Raw genomic sequence first — 21,864 nt, forward strand, 5'->3', positions numbered from 1 at the left:
ACAGAGTGAAAAGACAATGCCCAGAATGACAGAAGATATTTGCACATCATATAAAGATATGCACGATATAAAGAATTCCTGTAACTAAGTCAACAACAAAAAATAAAGACCCCAATTCAAAAATACCTAAAGAATTTGAACAGACATTTCATCAAGGAAAATATACAAATGGTCAACTAGAACATGAAAAGGTGCTCAACAACACTAGCCATTCAGTTCAGTTCAGTTCAGTTCAGTCGCTCAGTCGTGTCCGACTCTCTGCAACCCAATAAATCACAGCACGCCAGGCCTCCCTGTCCATCACCAACTCCCGGAGTTCACTCAAACTCATGTCCACAGAGTCGGTGATGCCATCCAGCCATCTCATTCTCTGTCGTCCCCTTCTCCTCCTGCCCCCAACCTTTCCCAGCATCAGAGTCTTTTCCAGTGAGTCAACTCGTCACATGAGGTGGCCAAAGTATTGCAGTTTCAGCTTCAGCATCGGTCCTTCCAATGAACACCCAGGACTGATCTCCTTTAGAATGGACTGGTTGGATCTCCTTGCAGTACAAGGGACTCTCAAGAGTCTTCTCCAACACCACAGTTCAAAAGCATCAATTCTTCGGCAATCAGCTTTCTTCACAGTCCAACTCTCACATACATGACCACGGGAAAAACCATAGCCTTGACTAGTTGGACCTTTGTTGGCAAAGTAATGTCTCTGCTTTTTAATATACTATCAAGGTTGGTCATAACTAGCCATTCAGTTCAGTTCAGTTCAGTTGCTCAGTCGTGTCCGACTCTCCGCGACCCCATGAATCACAGCATGCCAGGCCTCCCTGTCCATCACCAACTTCCGGAGTTCACTCAAACTCATGTTCACAGAGTCATTAGGGAAGTGCAAATGAAAATTATGATAAGATACCATTTCAGTTTTGTTAGGATACTATAACATGTACAGGATGACAGAGGATGAGATGTTTGGATGGCATCACCAACTCGATGGACATGAGTTTGAGCAAGCTGCGGGAGTTGGTGTGGACAGGGAAGCCTGATGTGCTGCAGTCCATGCAGTTGCAAAGAGTCGGACACTACTGAGTAACTGAACTGAACATGTAAGAAAGGAAAGACGGGAGAGAGAAAAGGAGGAAGGAAGGAAGAAGGAAATAAGTGTTGGTGAAAATGTGATGAAATTAGAACCCTTGTGTATGCTGGTGGGAATGTAAATAGTGTAGTTGCTATGGAAACCAGCCTGGCAGTTCTTCAAAAAATTAAACAGAATTACCATATTATCTAGCAATTCCACTTCAAGGCATACAGTCAAAAGAATTGAAAGCAAGGACTTGAACAGGTATTTGTATAGTCATGTTCATGGCAACATTGTTTACAACAGTCATAAGGCAGAAGCAACCCAAATGTTCATCACAGATGAATGAATAAACAAAATATAGCATACACATACAATGAAAAATTATTCAGACTTCAGGACGGAAATTCTGATACATGCTACTACGTAGATGAATCCTGATGAGAGTATACTATGTGAAACAAGCTAGACACAAAAGTACAAATATTATATGATTCCCTTATAAGAGATATTGAGAACAGTCAAATTCATAGAGAAGGAAAGTATAATAGTGGTCACCAGGGGCTGGAGATGTGGTGGAGAAGGGAATAGGGAGTTAGAGTTTTAAGGGTAGAGTTTAAATGAGGAAGATTTAAAAGTTCTGGAGATAGATAGTGGTGATGGCTGCACAACAGTAAGAATAAATTTAACACCACTGAAAGTAAAAAGTGAAAGTCACTCAGTGGCGTCTGACTCTTTGTGACCCCATGGACTACATCGTCCATGAAATTCTCGAGGCCAGAATACTGGAGTGGGTAGCCTTTCCCTTCTCCAGGAGATCTTCCCAACCCAGGGACTGAACCCAGGTCTCCCACATTGCAGGTGGATCCTTTACCAGCTGAACTGTACACTTCTGTTCCATTCCGTCGCTCAGTCGTGTCCGACTCTATGCGACCCCGTGGACTGTAGCCTACCAGGCTTCTCCGTCCATTGGATTCTCCAGGCAAGAATACTGGAGTGGGTTACCGTTTCCTTCTCCAGGGGATCTTCCCAACCCAGGGATCGAACCCGGGTCTCCCGCATTGGAGGCAGACGCTCTAACCTCTGAGCCACCAGGGAAGCCCGGACTGTACACTTAAAAATAGTTAAATTAGTTCTATGTTTTACCACAACATGAAATAAATTTTAAAAGGTACACATGCTCAGATTATACTCCAGATCTAAGGAGAGTCACCCAAGATAGTGAAGATCCCCTTTATTGGTAGAAATCATTTTAAAACTCTTATTTAAATCAATAAATGAAATATAGATTTTTCCAGATGGTTTAAAAATAAAAACAACCCCCCAATAAGATAAAAAAGTTAGTTTCAATGAAAAGATAGCCAATCTTGTATCTTTTGAACAGAATATCTACTGCCTTTGAAAATTACACAAAGAACAAATAAGTTCTCCGTGTGGCTTTAAAATACAAACAAAAAATTAAGTCAAGCTAATTAAAACAAGAGAGGGACCAAGTGGATCAAGAAGATAATTAACTTTTAACAGCTATCATAATGAACTACTATCAAGTGTTGCCAGCAAAGACCAACTTCAAAAATATTAAATTCAACCTGGTGGCCCTATTATATCGTAATAAAGACATATAAAATATGGAACTGATTAGCTTATTTAAATACTCCATATTCAACTAATTTTACTATTTTAATTTTCTCCTAACCATTTATTCATGATTGTATAATTAAAAGTAAAGCAGTCCTCAGAATAACACTATAGGTTAGCAGGGTAGTTAGGCAATAAGCAGGTTCCCAAGAGATGCTAGTCATAAAAGTTTATTCCCTACCAATCCCTTCAATCTACAACCATATGAATCAGGAGTTAAGACTGATCATCCAGGGTGGACAGCAGTAACTGAAGCCTCATTCTGAGTTCTCTGGATTAGACAGCACAACGTCTCAGAAATGTCCTCTTCTAACACATGTAGATGACGGTGTTTTCCCTTCTCAATGAGAGGAATTTGAAAATTACAGTTCCGTAAAACATTTCTAAATGCTTAAATTCTTTTTTAAAAATATAAATAAATTCTGTTCCTAATGACAGTCTCAGGATGTGGTAATAAAAAGGATGCAGACATGCAATGTATCTGGGCTCCAGACGGAATATTCAAACAGCAGGAACCTGCTCTCCAGTCTGGTCACCAGCTGACAAACACCAACTGGAAAGAAAGAATGGAAAAAGCCATTGTGGCAGTAGCCTGTAACCGGCAACAGCAAACTGGCCTCACTTCTACTGTGAAAGGTAAAAGAACTTGACAGAGAAAAATGCAGGCTCTTTATCTACTTGCAATGGTCACATCAGCCCAAGCAACAGTATGATGTACAAGAGTCAAAGAACGAAAGTAAATATCTGTAGTCATGGAAAGGCCCCTTCCAGCTAAGCTGAGACCAAATTTCATGTGGATAGGCAGCAGTACGCATAGAGCTCTGCTGGCTGTAAAAGGCTTATTGATCCTGCTGAAGCATTCTGCAAGTTATTAAATCTAACTCAAGAGATCCAGACAAGACTTATCACAATCCATTCACAGGTGACTGCAATATAAGACTGCACCTTCACATCAGGGGGATGCTCTTTGTCTCTGAAAAGGCAGAAAACAACCCTCTTACTCTCAAGTGATACCTGGACACCACAGGAGATTCTTCAAAGGAGATTCTTCCACAGCCTTTCCTTCACATGCCATGACAGTTTCTTGCACAAGCTTTTATTGTATTATAGGGAGAAGCGAGGAGGGGTCCAGCAAAAAACAGGATATTTTCCCTTGGAAGTATACCCTATATGGTGCCAGCTGGGAATGATCTGAACATTAAGTCAAGTGTGAGTTGAACCCAAATTTTTCCTTTATGGTCAGGAGAAGTTTTTCATAACTATAAACTACTGAGCTCTCATTCATTCCAGTCCCAGGATTCCACTCCTTAGCCAAGAGGAGTGACCTAATGGGAAGTCTAACTGCATTATGCAATTCTTTGTGTGAGTTTTAGGCAAAAATGCTTAAGTAAGAAAGACATGGGTGCCTGCATGGGAAGCATGTACTGGTGAAAATACATCAAGTATTTTAAAGGTGTGAATTATAATAAACATTAACATTGGTGATCCCTGTACATATTTAGGTATATTCTAATGTTAAGATCTCTAGATTTTCTTTCAACAACCTGTTCATGCCACAAATGCTGTCTGCAGACCTGGCACATATATTACTGCACTAGAGACAGAGGCCGAAGGGTGAAGGGTGAAGAGGAGAGTGAGCAGATGGATTAAACCTGGTATCTGCACTTGAGGAACCAGCAGTTTATAGAAGGAGATGGATATATAAAACAAATGGCTATATAATGTAATAAGCGCTTTAATACAGAAGCTAAGGAAACTCAAAGAGAAGATCATAAAATCTGAGTCTGGGTTTTTTGCATGAGACAGGACAATGAGCCTTGAGTCCCATTTCTAAATTTTAATTCCAAAATGCACAACTTGTATCTAACTCCTCCTAGAATCACAAGATAAACCCACTACAAGAGAGGCTAGTATCTGAAGATCACAGCTGGGAACAGCTCCAGGTTCTGTTTGCTTTATAAGTCCTATGGAGGGGTCATGGAATGTTAGCAGTTTACACATGGCTGATGGGAAGAGGCTGTGCAAGAGCCACCAGGAGCTCAGCTCTAACAGACCAGGCCGGACCATGAGCAAAGTCTGTGAGAATAAATGTCTGGAGAGAAGATATTTGTTGTTTCAAAGGTTCAAAGAAGTCAACCATCAGGTCATTTACTGCTATAATCATAAATTAATTCCAGCATTGATAATGGCTAGGTAACAATGGAAAATTCTTTCGTGAAACTTAAAGTATCAATCAATAACTTGAAAACTTAAGGACGTTTTCTTTCTGATTGAATACAAGGCTTAAATACTTATTCCGGACTTACACATCTAGGAGCTACAGCAGTTCATAATGTCAAGAAAGTATACAGTAGAGAATCAGGGGCCATGGATTATTTTTTAAAGTAATATTAACCGATAACCAGAAAGGTCAGGTATTGGTCTTCTTATATCACACAAGACAATGATAGTGAATGTAAGCCCATAGGCCCCTTGAAACTGCTTCTTCATCCCAGCCCTGGCTGAGTGCCACAGCTGGCCAGGGTGAGCACCACAGTATCTCAACCACCCTGTCATAACTGACTGAATCAGGTGTGGAAATTTTGACTGAAAGACAGCCAATCAGTTGGATAACCAATGACCTGTTTTGTGGTCTGAAATTAAAAAAAGAGCATCAACCAATCAGATTAGTTCACTTTCAGGAAATCAAACTGACAAATATTAAGAGAATTAGGCAGTTAAAAGTGAAACTAAAATTGAGGCAACGCATAAAAAGAAGCCTCATGAGACAGCTTGGGGGAATGGGTGCTCCTGGCACGGCCAAATGACGTCAGCTTCTCAGCGAGCAGTAAAGATCTAGAGAGACACACACAGACAGACGTTAATCAAAGCTGGTGGCCCTAACTTGTGTTTCCATTCCAGGGTAAAATGTATCCTTACAATAAATTTCCCTTCACTTAATGTATTTTTCACAAATTTCTGCTTCTTGAAACCAAAAGAATCAAGTACAATCTTCATTTTACAAATGAAGAAACTGAGATTTAATAAATTAAATTATTGGTTGAACGGTAGAGCTAGGTCTGACTCCTGTAAGTGGCTCGAGAGAGCAAAGTAGTGTAAACAGACAAAATAATGTGACTAATATCTTTTGCAAAATTATGGCTTTTTTTCTTTTACATAAGGTTCCTTTAATGACATTACATCATTTATTTAGCTTTTTAAATTTTCCATTTTAATTTTGATTTGTATTTCCTTTATTGCTTTATATTTATTATAATACAATATTATTTGAAACTTAAATTCTAGATTTTTTCAGTGATAATTTTTGGAGAAAATTAAGTACACTGGTAGAAAGAACAGTTGAAAGTGCTCCTCACCAATTTATATTTGAATTTTAGACCATTTTTCTCATACTTTACTACTTTCTCTTTTTTTTAGAAGGAATAGCATTTCATTTTACTCTTGGTTCCACATTTCAAAAATTACATTGTCTGCATTTTGAATTAAGTGAAACAGTTGAGAAAGGTCACTTTTTCTCCTTTGTATCTCAAAAATAAACGAACTTTAAGTAAGTTTCAGATGCAAAACAAGAGGTCCACCACAGACATTAATTTTAACAAAGTTATTTAACATTCCCCCTTTCTTAAAGTGCTCCAGGAATTAGATGGGTGACCATGGGCTAAACACCGTCTTTATCAAGTATTGGCAGAGGTTATAGATGGGAAAGCCTTTGCTTGTTGAATGGAAGAGTTATCACAGAACAGAGTAATTGATAAAACTTCAATCTTGAATTAGGTTAGGTCTTGATCTGCTTCCAGCTAGTTGATGTCTTGCAATATGTGGGCTGTGCAGTAAGTTTTTGGTTGCTGTATGATTTTCTTCTTGCTTTTAAATTTCACATATTCTCAATTTGTTTTACAGATCAATCTTTTTTCTTTGGACTAAACCAATGTGGATAAGGGAACCCAAAAGGAAATTAATCAGTTTTGGTGCATATTTTGAAAACACCTTCACAGAACATATTGCTTTGAAGTTAGGGTTAAAGTGACACTTTCCATTAGGATAATGTGGAGGACAACTTCTCTCAGGAGAAAGCAAGCATTCTAAGCTTTCCTGTCCTAGGCATTTTCCCTCAGGCACTGAGACTGCAGCCATCCAATACATGGGGACAGGCAGAAAGAGACTTCAAAAGTCAAATATATTTCAACGGCTAATTTTTAGCAAGTCTGGCAATGAGATCTTTCCATTCTTCTCTCTTCTTTGTGATGTATGTAGGAGTGAGTAGCTGCAGTAGTGATTCTGGCTGTTGTCTAAAGAAGTTCTGACACAAGGCCTCAGTGTTACATATCACGTACATCCCACAGTCATAGCTGTTTTGTTGAGCAGGGGCTTTCTCTTCCACAAAGGCCAGTTTGTTTCCTTTTCTGCCTAAGAAAGCCTCTAGTTTCTCTGCTACCTGTTTTGCATGGAATGAGTTACTACTACCATAAGAATCGTAATGAAAAAAGCCATTTTTATCTTGCAGATAAACCAACAAGCTCCAGTGGGTTCCCCCAGCTGTGTGGTTGGAATTATCATTGATGGCTAAAAATATAACTCTCTTACTGGGGAGGTCCAAAGGTTCAAGGAACATGGCGATTTCTGCTGGGTTGCCAGTGCACTTGATGAGCTGAGTAACTTCGGGGCTGATGAAACAGATGTGGTCAGAGCAGTCATGAAATTGATTGTTGGCAAAGTACTCAAAGGCAAACCCAATAACACCCCTACCAGCCTCCAAGCAGCTCTGTACTGGCCGGAAAAGCCCTTTACTACTTTTAAATTACAATGTATCACATAATTATGCTCACGTTTCAATTAATTTACTTTTCCCTCATTATAAGATTTCTCTACACCTCCAAAATGCACACATTTTTATTAATATCTTATTTACACACTCTTTTAAAATATTGCCATATTATTTAATACATGGCTATTTGTCCATCATATAACTAGTAAAATAGTGGAAAATAAAATAACAAAAAACAACCCAGGGGTTAATTCCCTTGTTGAACATATATATTCCAAGTATCACTCAGACATTAAAAATTCACCAGCAATACATCACACCACTCAAAGTCATGTGTGTTATTTGTTACAAGAGCACAAGAAGCCATAACTTGTGCATTCTACAACATAATACATCACTGACTAAATGACAATAGCAGAATTTGCTAAAATCGTTAGGGAAAAGGGAATTCACTAGGATCTCAAACTCCATTTCTATTATGTTAGCCTCATCTTCTGATCTAAAGACTATACAGAATTAGAGGCTGAGATCCCTTAAAGTGTTTATTCATATATAGTGAAACAACAGGGTGAATAAAACCCTTAAACTCTAAGAGACATGCTAAGAAAACACTAAAAATATATAATTTACTTCTAAATTAGAACTACAGTGCTGAATTGTTCCTGTGGGGTTGTGAACTTACATGTAATAAGCCCTTAAAATATACTCACTGACAGACAATCAGCCAATGTTTATCTCCAACTTGAGTCATGATCTTTTACACTATTTCCAAGGAAGGGGATCTTATGTATTACAAGTGCCTCTTCTCTGAGGCTTTTCTGATACACAGTATTATAAGGTTTAGTCATACAATGTTAGAAAAGGGAAAGACTGTTTGAAGTGTTTAATCTAGCCCACTCATATGGCAGATGGGAAGTCAAAGCCCAAAGAGATGAAACAACTTTCCCAGAGTCAAAGCTATTACCAGCCTCCATATTACTTTCTCTTCATCCAGATTTTACTGTTCCTCCAGTCATTCTCATAATATACTCATTGTTTGTTTGTTTGTTTTTTACTGTTTGGGGTTTTCTTCCGCCATTCTAAAATAGGCAAGACCAAGAGATCAGGGAAGGAACCGACATTTGTCCTAGCATTTGGTATCTAGTTTTCACTCGGCTCTAAATATGAAAGAAGCTTCACCCCAGCTGAAACTCCACAGTAACCAATGGCAAAGCTAATCGGACTCTAAATCTCAAATCTGTCCTTTCCATTAACCAATACAAATATTAAAGGTGAAACACTGATCTAAGTGAGTCTAACTAAAGAAAGAGTGGTATTTAAATACGGACTTTCAAACTTACAATGGAAGACTAGCCCTATCAGATATGAAAACATACTACAAGTCTCCAGGAAAAAACAACGTGGTGTTGGTATCTGAACAGACAAAATGAACCACAGAACAAAGTCTAGAACAAATGCAAGTACATAAGGAAGCAGAGTATGAAAACGGTAGCATCTCAAGACAGCAAAGCAGGGATAAACTTTTCAACAAATGTTGATGGGGAAAACTGAATAACCTTCGGAAATTATAAACTGAAATCCATACATCCTAAAGGAAATCAGTCCTGAATATTCAATGAAAGGACTGATGCTGAAGCTGAAACTCCAATACTTTGGCCACCTGATGCAAAGAACTGACTCACTGGAAAAGACCCTGATGCTGGGAAAGATTGGGGGCAGGAGGGGAAGGGGAGGATAGAGGATGAGATGGTTGGATGGCATCACGGACTCGATGGACATGAGTTTCAGTAAACTCCGGGAGTTGGTGATGGACAGGGAGGCCTGGCGTGCTGTGGTTCATGGGGTTGCAAAGAGTCGGACACAACTGAGTGACTGAACTGAATTGATACCTCAGACCATAGACAAGAATAAACTCAAAATGGATCATAGATAAAAACAATGTAAAAACTGAAACCATATGATTGTTCTATTGTTACCTTGGGTAAGTCCAGCACATTTCCTAGATTCCTGCTCCTTATGTGGTTTCAGGGTTCAGTTCAGTTCAGTCGCTCATTTGTGTCCGACTCTTTGCAACCCCACGAATCACAGCACTCCAGGCCTCCCTGTCCATCACCAACTCCAGGAGTTCACTCAAACTCATGTCCATCGAATCGGTGATGCCATCCAGCCATCTCACTCTCTGTCGTCCCCTTCTCCTCCCGCCCCCAATCTTTCCCAGCATCAGAGTCTTTCCCAGTGAGTCAACTCTTCTCATGAGGTGGCCAAAGTAGAGGAGGCCAAAAGAGGAGCTTGTGAGAAATCTGGAAGGTGGAAGTGAGCTGCAGCTACTACTGTCTGAGAAACTTCATGGTCTAATATGACGGAACAGACAGAGAGGTGCCTGGTGTGTTTCATCCTGATTTACTCCTCTGCTCCACACCCAGGCTGTCTTCCTAAATGTTGGTCGTGTTGACCATCTGCAGTCCCAGGTCAACCCCCAGAGGCTTTGCAGAAGACAGAGGCAACAGTTTTCCTACAGACCCATCCATGAACTACCCCCTCCATAATTCAACGTCTGTAGCTGGGCACACTCACTCCTTACACGCCTCCACAAGCTCCAACCTGCCCACCTGTGCCAGTGCTTCTGGAGTGGAGTGACCTTTTTCCTCTCATCCTCCAGCTCCCTTCTTGACTTTCATTTCCTTAGCTATTCCCACACTTGTGTAGTTCTAATTCCCTAACAGTATGCAGATGACACCACCCTATGGCTGAAAGTGAAGAGGAACTAAAAAGCCTCTTGATGAAAGTGAAAGAGGAGAGTGAAAAAGTTGGCTTAAAGCTCAACATTCAGAAAACTAAGATCATGGCATCTGGTCCCATCACTTCATGGGAAACAGATGGGGGAACAGTGGAAACAGTGTCAGAATTTATTTTTAGGGGCTCCAAAATCACTGCGGATGCTAATTGCAGCCAGGAAATTAAAAGACGCTTACACTTTGGAAGGAAAGTTATGACCAATCTAGATAGCATATTAAAAAGGAGAGACGTTACTTTGCCAACAAAGGTCCATCTAGTCAAGGTTATGGTTTTTCCAGTGGTCGTGTATGGATGTGAGAGTTGGACTGTGAAGAAAGCTGATCGCCAAAGAATTGATGCTTTTGAACTCTGGTGTTGGAGAGGACTCTTGAGAGTTCCCTGGACTGCAAGGAGATCCAACGAGTCCATTCTAAAGGAGATCAGTCCTGGGTGTTCATTGGAAGGACTGATGCTGAAGCTGAAACTCCAATACTTTGGCCACCTCATGAGACGAGTTGACTCGCTGGAAAAGACTCTGATGCTGGGAGGGATTTTGGGCAGGAAGAGACGGGGACGACAGAGAATGAGATGGCTGGATGGCATCACCGACTCGATGGACATGAGTTTGAGTGAACACTGGGAGTTGGTGATGGACAGGGAAGCCTGACATGTTTTGATCGATGGGGTCACAAAGAGTCGGACACAACTGAGCAACTGAACTGAACTGAATTCCCTAACACTCGTCGTGGATTTGCTTATATGACTGATGTATTGGTATTATAACTAACAGTCTTGGAAGTGGAATTCCAAGATAATAGAATGAAAGGGAATCTAGGAATAGTTCTCTGCTCTAACTATACTCAAAGGCATTAATACTCCAAACCTTTCTGCTGCTTTTCAACAGGATGCTGTGTACACAGCACACAGAGGCAAAACAGATTATAAAGGTGTTACCTGGAGCTGCCTGAAGACAAGTGCCAATAAAGGGCCAAACTCTGGCTGACCAAGAAGCTGCTTCCATGGTAGACACCGGTAGAAATAAAGACTGTAGGTTTGGTTGCTTCTAAGGATTGTAGAGAACTTGAAGGAAGAAAATTATGAGCTCAGCACTATAAACATCCAGCCCAAGGTCAGGGTAAAGCTTCCATGACTGCCCTGAAAGAATCCTAATTTTCTAAAGTCAGGTTTAAGATTTTAAAAATAAATTGACATAGACTTAGAAGGAATGGGACCTTGAATAAAAAAGAATGAAGACAAATAGGCATATTCTGACGAAACTGAGGACCTCAAATTCCAAGAGTTAGTCTTCCCTTCCCTGATAACCTAAAATGAACAACTTTTCCTAAAGCAAGTGAAGCCCTGCAGAAGATGCTAATCTTCAAGAGACCAGACCCCAACTCCGTCAGATCTCATCGTTTCTAGACTAGGGTTTCTCAGTCACGGGACTACCAACATTTGTTGGATAATAATGTCCTATGCACTCCAGGATGCTTAGCAGAATCCTGAATGCTTCAGTTCAGTTCAGTTCAGTCGCTCAGTCGTATCCGACTCTTTGCGACCCCATGAATCACAGCACGCCAGGCCTCCCTGTCCATCACCAACTCCCGGAGTTCACTCAAACTCATGTCCATCGAGTCGGTGATGCCATCCGGCCATCTCATTCTCAGTCGTCCCCTTCTCCTCCCGCCCCCAATCCTTCCCAGCATCAGAGTCTTTTCCAGCGAGTCAACTCGTTGCATGAGGTGGCCAAAGTATTGCAGTTTCAGCTTTAGCATCAGTCCTTCCAATGAACAGCCAGGATTGATCTCCTTTAGAATGGACTGGTTGGATCTCCTTGCAGTCCAAGGGACTCTCAAGAGTCTTCTCCAGCACCACAGTTCAAAAGCATCGATTCTTCGGCGATCAGCTTTCTTCATAGTCCAACTCTCACATCCATACATGACCACGGGAAAAACCATAGCCTTGACTAGACAGAACTTTGTTGGCAAAGTAATGTCTCTGCTTTTTAATATGCTATCTGGGTTGGTCATAACTTTCCTTCCAAGGAGTAAGCGTCTTTTAATTTCATGGCTGCAATCATCATCCGCAGTGAGTTTGGAGCCCAAAAAAATAAAGTCTGACACTGTTTCCACTGTTTCCCCATCTATTTCCCATGAAGTGATGGGACCAGATGCCATGATCTTCGTTTTCTGAATGTTGAGCTTCAAGCCAACCTTTTCACTCTCCTCTTACACTTTCATCAAGAGGCTTTTTAGTTCCTCTTCACTTTCTGCAATAAGGGTGGTGTCATCTGCATATCTGAGGTTATTGATATTTCTCCCAGCAATCTTGATTCCAGCTTGTGCTTCTTCCAGCCCAGAGTTCCTCATGATGTACTCTGCATAGAAGTTAAACAAGCTTAGCAGCATTCTATTCACTGAATTCCAGTAGCCCACACCCCAAGTGTGACAATCAAAACTGTCTCCAGACAAAGTCAAATGTCTCCTTGGGGGAAACATTGCCTCCAGCTGACAACTGTTCTAGGCCAATAACTAGTCTCTTTCTTCCCCAACCCCTCTCTCAGTGACTGCTTTCAGGGCCCTCTTTGACTGGAATTCAATGGCAGATTTAAGTCCAGATGCCCTAAGGTATCCACTTTGTGTAATGATTTTACTCTTCTATGCACCATAGGCTGTTAGTAGTTACATCTCATCCTTAGAAGAACTGGGACAATAGTCACTCAAATAATTTTCTGTATTCTGAGGTTGAAACAGGGAATTCCAGTTGAGAAAGGATGCTAGGGTTTACAGTATACATACACATCTTTAACTTATCACAGTCTACCTTTAAATATTACACTTCATGTAAAATGTGAGAATGTTATAACAGTATACCTTCATTTTCCACTCTTGTCCTTTGAGCTATTATAATACATTTTACTTCAACATGCCAAAAGCCCCACAATAAGTGCTATTAGTTCTGCTTTACACAGTCAATTACCTTTTAAATAAATGAAAAAAGGAGGGGAAGAGTCATTTCTATTTATCTGCATATTTGCATGTTAAGCTCTCTTCTTTCCTTTGTGTAAATCTGAGTTTCTCTGTGGTATCATTTTCCTTCCACCTGAAAAGCTTCCTTTAACACTTCTCTAGTACAAGTCTGCTGGCAACAATTTTTCTCAGCTTTTGTCTGAAGATGTCTTTATTTCATCTTCATTTTTGAAGTGTATTATTGCTACATATAGAATTCTAGGATGACTGTTTTTTTCTTTTAAGACTTTAAAGATGTCACTGTATTGTTTTTTTTGGCTTGTAGTCTTTCTGATGGGAAGTCAGCAATCACTCTTATCTTTGTTCCTCTGTATGTAATGTCTTTTTTCTCTGGCTGCTCTTCAGACATTCTCTTTACCATTTGTTTTCAAGAGTCTGATTATGGTGTACCTTGGTGCAGTTTGCTGCTGCTGCTGCTGCTAAGTCACTTCAATTGTGTCCAACTCTGTGCGACCCCATAGACGGCAGCCCACCAGGTTCCCCTGTCCCTGGGATTCTCCAGGCAAGAACACTGGAGTGGGTTGCCATTTCCTTCTCCAATGTATGAAAGTGAAAAGTGAAAGTGAAGTAGCTCAGTCATGTCCGACTCTTAGCGACCCCATGGACTACAGCCTACCAGGCTCTTCTGTCCATGGGATTTTCCAGGCAAGAGTACCGGAGTGGGTTGCCATCGCCTTCTCCATGGTGCAGTTTACTTTATGTTTATTCTGTATGTGTGGGGTTTACTTTATGTTTATTCTGTATGTGTGGGGTTTACTGAGCCTCTTTGTATAATTTTGACACTATTAGGAAATTCCTTGCTCGTTATTTCTTCCATATTTGTACATCCTATTTTGGGAATTCAGTTACACATAGGATAGACCATTTAACATATCCAATGGGCCACTGAAGGTGTTTTTCGTTTTCCTTGGTCTTTTTTCCTTTTCTTCAGTGTTTCTTCTACTGTTTCATCTTTAGGGTTTTTTTTTTTTTAATCTTTTCTTCAGATCTGTCTAATCTGTTATTTATTAAGCCCATCAGTAATTTTTCATTCTCAGTATTAATATTTTTTCCAACTTATTAATAGAAGTTTCATTTGGTTCTTTCTGATTGTTTCCACTTCTCTCTTCATTATACCAAATATTTTCTTCTAAATCCTTGAACATATTTATAACACCAGTTTTAAAGTACTTATCTGTTAATTCTATCATTTGCATCACTTATTTGCAGATCAGTTTATTTTGAGACTTCTAAGCTTGTTAGTTGAAATAGTATGTCTGGATATACATGTATCCTTGTTATGAGTTCTATCCTATATGACTTTTTACATTAATCAACCAATTACTGATCCTAACTGGGCTCAGTAAGTTTCAACTTTATCATCTAAAACAGACAGCCTATAAAAGGCAGAAGCAATAACAAGCAGATTCATTTTAGAAAACATGCTAAAGTTGAACAGACATCAGATTGAGCAACCATGTCCTAACACATTGCTTCTCAAACTGTGGTCTATACATCAGTCCTGATCTGCACACTGTTTGCTACTGGTCTGCAAGCACACATGTACAGAAACTGAGGGTAGTATTGAGAAATGGTTATCAATTTGACAGAGTAACTTTAAGTCTATTTAATCTAATAACTTAAAAATTGGGGCTTACATTTTTTAAATTTTATTTCATTTTTTCTGGGTTTTGTGAGGGGGGAAGTAGTCTCCAAATATGTCAATTTGTGATGGGTTAGAAATTTAAGACTGATCCTTACCCACAGAGTTTGAAAAGTACTGCCCCCTAATACAGCATGAGCTTTTTGGCGCCTGTCAAGACTACAGAGCTAGATAAAGAACGATCTGAGCCAGCAAGAAAATTCTTAAGAGTTGTAGGCTTGAGCTATAGGGAATGGGGAACAGATATCCACTGAACATGCAGCTCACTGCTTTAGTAACCTCACAAGCTATGTGGGGTGAGAGGAAAGCCAGATAAAATGAGAGTGTCCTCTGACACCAGGGCTTCCCTGGTGGCTCAGCAGTAAAGAATTTGCCTGCAAGGCAGGAGCTGCAGGAGATGTGGGTTCAATCCTTGGGTCGGCAAGATCCTCTGGAGAAGGGCATGGTAACCCACTCCAGTATTCTTGCCTGGAGAATTCCCTGGACAGAGGAGCCCGGCGGGCTACAGTCCATAGGGTCGCAAATAGCCAGACATAAGCGAAGCAACTTAGCACACATGCACTGGCAAAGACAAGCAAGTGAAGATAAAGGTGAAGAGGAATAGGGAAGTGAGACAAGGATAGGGGAGTAAATGTAGAATACCTTCCCCCCAAATCCCCTGAACCCAGGGAGTTCATTCAATTCATTCAACAAATATTTATTGAGCACCTATTATGTAACAGGCACTGCTAGAGGTGCTGGAAATACAGAATAGACAACACAAACAGAAACAGATATCTTTACCTTCATGGAGCTTATATTCTAGGGGTAAGATTTCAGAGATGTTAAAATGTGAAATATAATACATAAGCAACAAACATGGCAATAAGTTAGACAGTGCTAAGTCCTGAGGGAAAAATAAAGCAGGGCAGCTGGATAGGCAGGATTGGAGTAGGTCCTGGAGGAAGCTGAAGGAGACCTGAGCTAAGTGGAGACCTGGGAGAAGAGCAAAGGGAAAGCACAGAGGCGAGATGGAGACCAGCCCCTGCTTTACCAGGTGGAGAGGAGTCACAAGGACCAGGCGGGCTCCTCTCAGAGAAATCTCTTCCAGGCACCATGTCCACAGTTACTTTTCTCCTCTGTTCAACTACAGGGGAGAGAGTTAACTGAGAAATCGCTTATCTTGGTTTTCTAACCAAAAAGTAGGCAAAGAAAGGTTTAGCAATGGAGAGGGAAAAACTTGTGTAAACACACTGCTACACCTAAGTCAGTGAACGAATGATTGTTACTGAATGACTTCACTGATTGCAAGACTGTTCTCTTGTCCTCTTGCTAGTAGGGTATAAAGAAGGCAAATGAAAAATCTGAAAAAGCTTCAAAAAAGAAACCCAAAGCACCACGTTTTCTTTTCCCCAAGTACTAAATACATGCTCTGAATTCTCAACACCTCTGCTTCCAGGGGCTCTTGATACATTATTCAATGTTTTTAATTCACGACAAATTACATCTAAATTTCCTCGCTCATGTTCATTTATGGGATATTTTTATCTTGTCATCTTTTTTCACGGACCGTGCAAGCAAGAAGAGAACACCCAGCACAACATACCCTTCAGAAATAAGCTAATGGCACAATTTGGTGTCAATTTCACAGCTCAGTGAAGTGAAAGTGATCTAGCTGGCCATCCACATACACCTAGGAGGAGGTCTAGCCTTGATGTTGCTTGTGTCATGCCTACAAGCAAGATAAGTTCAAGTGGAGACGTTATGTATTAAGAGAGAAAGTGCTTATCATTCAGATGCCCTTAGAGCTCACTAGAACAGAGCGCAGAGAGAGGAGGCAAGCCAGCCCTCTCATCCTCACACTGCGGGAAGTTGTTCTTCAGAAGTCATGCTTATATTCACAAATGGCAAGGAGCAGTAGCTTCCCTTCAGGGTTTTAATAACAGAAGTAGAAATTTTCTTTAACAGAAGCATGAGAACTGAATATTTTAACAGCTTTCTCAGCTTCATGACAGGAAAAAATCATAGACTTCCAGCTATAGTTAATACAAAATCAAAATGCAGTAGAAAGATTATGTAGCTTCTATTATTAACAACAAGATCAATACCATGTTTTGCTAGCACTCAGTAATGACTCCATTTCATCCTTAGTCTACTTTTTCAAAGTTAAAGGGCACAAATAATGATTTTCCCTGTTTAAAAAATAAGGAAGCTGAATCTGAGGTGACAGTTAATACATGCAAAAAAGGTAAAACTTAACCTCTGGATTTTAGGGGGAATTAGACTATAGTCCCTAAGACTCTTTTCCGGTCTTTAACATTCTGGGATTCTTTGAGGAACTAAGCTTATATTCATATATAACGTATTATAATGAACTTGCTCTGTGTGGCAGTGCTTTTTATTCTTCACAGACCCCAGCACAGCTGCATATAGTGATGATCACAGTGTATGTACTCAGTGTTTTATATGTATACATTATCTCGCTGAGTCCTCACACTAACCACACATAGAAACTACCCCCATTTTCAAATGCAAAAACTAAGGCTCACAGAAGTCACAGGCCAATTACACTCTACTAAGCAGTGGAATTCTGCTCACCCCAAGTCCTGGACTTCGAAACTCCTATTATTTCCATTGTGCTATGCAGCCTCTTGCAAAACTGCTAAGTAGAAGGAAGACCAAACATAGCAAACTAGTAAAACTATAAGGTGGAATAAAAGGTGGGAAAACAGTTGAGAGCATCAGGAGAGCAGGCACTCTTTCTATCTTAGAAATACTTTCCTCCTAAGTGTAAACAAGGTGACGAGGCTGCTAGGTGCCTGCTAGGACCGCCAGAGACAACACTCAATAAACAGTGTCTCTAGTGACAACACTCACGAAAGAAAACAGACTGTACAGTTTGTATATCTGGGCTCCTCAATCATGGAAAATTGAGGGAGTCACACTGCCGGCCAGCTCTTCAATGTGAATTTTCTCATCATGTGGGTGTGTAAGGCACTGGATAAGGAGGATAATGAAAATCATATGTGACTGTGCCTGAGTGAAGCTCAGAGTTGCTTACAAGGCAGTTCAAGCCAGTTCACGAATCACTAGTGGCTGCCTCTGCACTGCTTAAGGCACAGGACTGGGCACCTGAGGGTGGATGAGAGAACAAGTCCCAGCCAGTCTCCAGGCTGCCCACACCATGAGACAGAGAGGAAAACGTTATTTCAACACCACAAGTTAAGAACCTCCCGCGACAGATGGCATCTCACCATTCTCTGAGCATACAGAGCGGGTGCAAACCCAGACTGCAGCAAGAGAGGCAGGGAGGGCTTGCTGGGGGAGCTGACAATGGACTCAAGTCTTATAGAGAGGGCTTCATCTTGATGAATAAGGCAGAGAAAGACCTTCTCAATAGGGGTAAAAAGAAGCAGAGGTCACGGGAGGACCAAAAATTGTACAGTATATGTGGAGAGCTAACAGCAGTTCCACCTTCTATAGGCAATGGAAGGGGATGAGGCTGCGGAGAAGGCAAAATCCAGTTTTGAACAATTCTGACTATGAGTCACTGAAGATTTAAGCAAGGTAGACACATGATCAGATTTGCGTCTTAAGTATCATCTCCTCTAGTAACAGCTAGTAAGATGCTTCTTCTTTATAGGTGAATTTCTGAGTTGTTATGAAATAATACCCTTATACGGTAAACCTTCTAAAAGAACTAAGTCATACTGTTTGCTGCTTACTTGTAGCAGGGCCTGAGTGCCAGTCAGTATCAGTAAGTGGCCTATGATAAATGACCCATTCTACTCTGCAGCAAGGCTGGGGACAGAGAAGGGTCTGAAGTGTCCCTAATGGAAACAGCATGTGTTCTTATATTTGTACTCACTGAGCACACCACATGTGGTGCCCACACATGGCTGAAAACTCCAGGAAACCTTGGAGCCCCCATCTATCTCCCTGACAGTTCTCACTGTAGCCAGCCTGGAAAACAAACAGGGGCCAGGCTGGGGGGTTGAATTTAATCTCCATGACTTTCCCAGGCTTATTTGCCATGGAAAAATGAAGAGTTAATTTCAGAGGTGCTCTTTAATTAAGGAGAACATTAAAATTTAAAGCAGAACATAGTTCTCAACACTCAACCACCAAAATACTGTGAAAATAACCAAAACATACCTTACTGTATGTACTACCCAAATACAGAGGGTTGTTTTTAGTTCAACAGTTGGTAAAGGAGGGAAAACTTGGAATATGATCCCACTTTTTGGGTTTTCCTTGTGGCTTAGCTGGTAAAGAATCCACCTGCAATGCGAGAGACCTGGGTTCGATCCCTGGATTGGGAAGATCCCCTGGAGAAGGGAAAAGCTACCCACTCCAGTATTCTGGCCAGGAGAATTCCATGGACTGTATAGTCTATGGGATTGCAAAGAGACGGACACAACTGAGCGACTTTCACTTTCTGGCTGCAGCTCTGTCCTTCATAGTACATACACACCCAAGCCACACTACAGTTTGTTCTCCACTGATGTTTACTTGTGGAAAGAGAAAGGATCCTACCTGAAGTATCCTATAAACCTATAGGGGCTTCTAACCCATGCCGCCAAGAATAAAGGTACATACTCTGACTTCAGATCAAAATTTTCTTACAGGTTTGCTTTCTGCTTCCATGAGGGTTTGATAATTCACTAGTCTAGCTTCTCTAACTTTTCTCCATAATAAGACAAATTAAACTTACAGCAGTATGGGGTATTCAGCAAAGGGAGAAAATGAAGAACTTCGAAAACAGTTTGCTTTTATAGCAGCTTTACCGTGTGAGTAAATGTGTCCTTCCAACATAAATAATATACATGTTAATTAATGGATAGAACTCATAGAAATAACATTAATTAATTCCCCCAATTTGTCAATTTGCATTGTTAAATAATTCTTCATATAGCTTGATAATTTATTTCCAGAAAAAAAAAAATAAGAAGACAAACTAAGCACCATAACTGGTAAAGGCAGAATAACACAGAGGTTGAGAATACAGTCTCTGAAATGAGACAAACCCAGGCTTCAAATCCCAAGTCCGCCACTTGGGAACTCTAACCCTGAGTGTTCTCATTTGTAAAATGAGGACAAGAAGAGTATCTGCCCCAGTGGGCAGCTATGAGGATTAAATAAGTGAATGTATAGAACATTTTTACTTCAGTATCTGGCACACAGAAAATGCTCAGTATATGTAAGGTCTAATTATCTTTATCATTGTTACTTCTCAAAGGGTAGCAAGGTGACTCAGAATCCCTGCAGATCTTCAGAGCAGGTAGAATAAAACCTCCCACAGGTAACTTTTATTTTTTTAAACACAGCTTTAAAATTAATTTTGAATTATATAAGTAGTACATGAAGACATTCTCCTTTGCCAGAGATAACTTAAGTGAATTCCTACTTGAAGTCAGAGGGCTGGATGAGATAATGTCTTGCAATCTCTAGTAGCTCTAGGAACTGATGAATTTCCCAAGGACAAGGGCAAAGGGCAGCACCTCCACCAGGACTTGTAATATGACTGGGGCTCAGCCAAGCTTCACGTCCCCTGTGGCAGGGCTGTGTGCCCTCCATGGCCGCCTTGTGCTTTCACTGAGATGGGCAGGCCTGTAATGGTAAACATATTGTCCAGCAAAATGAGAGGATGGATGTGTTTCCAGTTCAGGAAACTTAATAAAAATTCTTTATCTATTTTATTGAAAACTCAGTTCTGAGACATTACCTCAGAGGTCAGGCCTGAAGACCAGCCACTCACTTGCTATTTCATGTTGAGACCAATTCACTGTGCCTCCAAGCGGCATCTCTGAGGTTTCACTCTTCTTGTTGTGATTAAAATGAGGACTCTCAACCACTTAAATAAAACATTTCAATTAACACTCAACTAAGAAGCTAATTCTATACATAAGAGAGGTGTCTAATGTAAGTAACTGACAAATCAAGGTCCTGGAAGACAGTTGTGCAGATTCATAAAGCATTTTCAGTATTTCAAAAGCCTCTAGGAAACTGTAAACTGCAATCTAAAATGTCACGTTTCCTTGCTGTGCCTTGCATACCATCAGCACAGTCACACTGTGACTCACACCGATCACTTCAGTGTGAGGTTTTTCCCTTTTAATGTCCCAGAGGATATAAACAGAAAAGACTATCTATTCAGGCATTCTTTGGTTTATCTATCCTTTTGCTGTATTTCAAAATTTTAAACTCTATGTCACTCTAAGATTTCTAGTTTAATTTTCTTATTATTTACTCTATACCAGCACTTTTTAAGAATTCTTTTTTGTTCTTTGCTTTCTGTACCATCACTTTTAAAGACAGACTATTATAATATTAACTTAAACTCACCTCAGTGCATTAAATTACATTTACAAATTTAATATATTCAGTTCTAAGTCCTCTAGTTACCTGACTGACAAGCGCTTTCAAAGAGTATAGGTAATTCTTCTAAATAAATGTTCAAATATGAAAATTCTTTGGCTGTCTAAAATATTTCAGTATGATTTATAAACTTAGAGTTCTAACTAAAAATCACAAGTCTAATCAATTATTCAATTAAAAATATTAAGAACACAAGGCTGATCCATTGATCTAATAGTCCAAATTCTCTTAAACTTAAAAGCACATATTGCTAAAAACAAAAATACTAATACTGGGGTTTGAATCATCTCTATATTTCAACATATAATTCTGAAAAGATGCTTACACACTAAGGAAATGATTATGCCATCTGCAACAAGACTGAGAGCTATCCTGGGAAGCAATCTGGGGGTTAAGTTAGCTGCACAGCCACTGAGAGATTGGCTGGGCTGCAAGTTTACAGACACAGGTATCAGGGAATTATTCTCATAACCCGATGGGAAGGTGGGCCCCTTTTTGCAGCTGGCATGTAACAGGTTACAGAAGCTAAAAAGGGAGACAGTCACGTACCCCAGGCCCAAGGCTTGAGTTATATCATTATCTAATTTTCAAG

At 40.3% G+C, this 21,864-nt stretch overlaps 2 protein-coding genes across 5 annotated transcripts in view; both read right to left on the reverse strand.

The window, feature by feature from the left end:
• Window positions 1-21,864, reverse strand: part of TTC28 (tetratricopeptide repeat domain 28) — a 599,524-nt gene that overhangs the window by 208,293 nt on the left and 369,367 nt on the right. The window lies entirely within an intron of this gene.
• Window positions 3,508-20,471, reverse strand: LOC148774915 (sentrin-specific protease 8-like). The gene is made up of 3 exons (XM_088828422.1): window positions 20,302-20,471; window positions 11,199-11,324; window positions 3,508-7,494 (listed from the first exon to the last, which is right to left on the reverse strand). The coding sequence occupies exons 1-3, from the start codon at window positions 20,469-20,471 to the stop codon at window positions 6,894-6,896; spliced, it is 897 nt and encodes a 298-aa protein (XP_088684548.1). The 3' UTR covers window positions 3,508-6,893.

The sequence above is a fragment of the Moschus berezovskii genome, chromosome 19 (assembly GCF_049115385.1).
Source record: "Moschus berezovskii isolate FMDL1 chromosome 19, NW_MosBer_1.0, whole genome shotgun sequence".
NCBI classification, from domain to species: domain Eukaryota; kingdom Metazoa; phylum Chordata; class Mammalia; order Artiodactyla; family Moschidae; genus Moschus; species Moschus berezovskii.

Coding starts and splice junctions, on each gene's coding strand:
- LOC148774915 (XM_088828422.1), bottom strand. CDS start 20,471: ATGGAGGGCACACAGCCCTGCCACAGGGGACGTGAAGCTTGGCTGAGC. Junction 11,325..20,301: donor ATCCAGCCCTCTGACTTCAA/GTAGGAATTCAC, acceptor TCTTCCTTCAAG/TTCTCTACAATCCTTAGAAG. Junction 7,495..11,198: donor TTGTCTTCAGGCAGCTCCAG/GTAACACCTTTA, acceptor GTAATTTAAAAG/TAGTAAAGGGCTTTTCCGGC.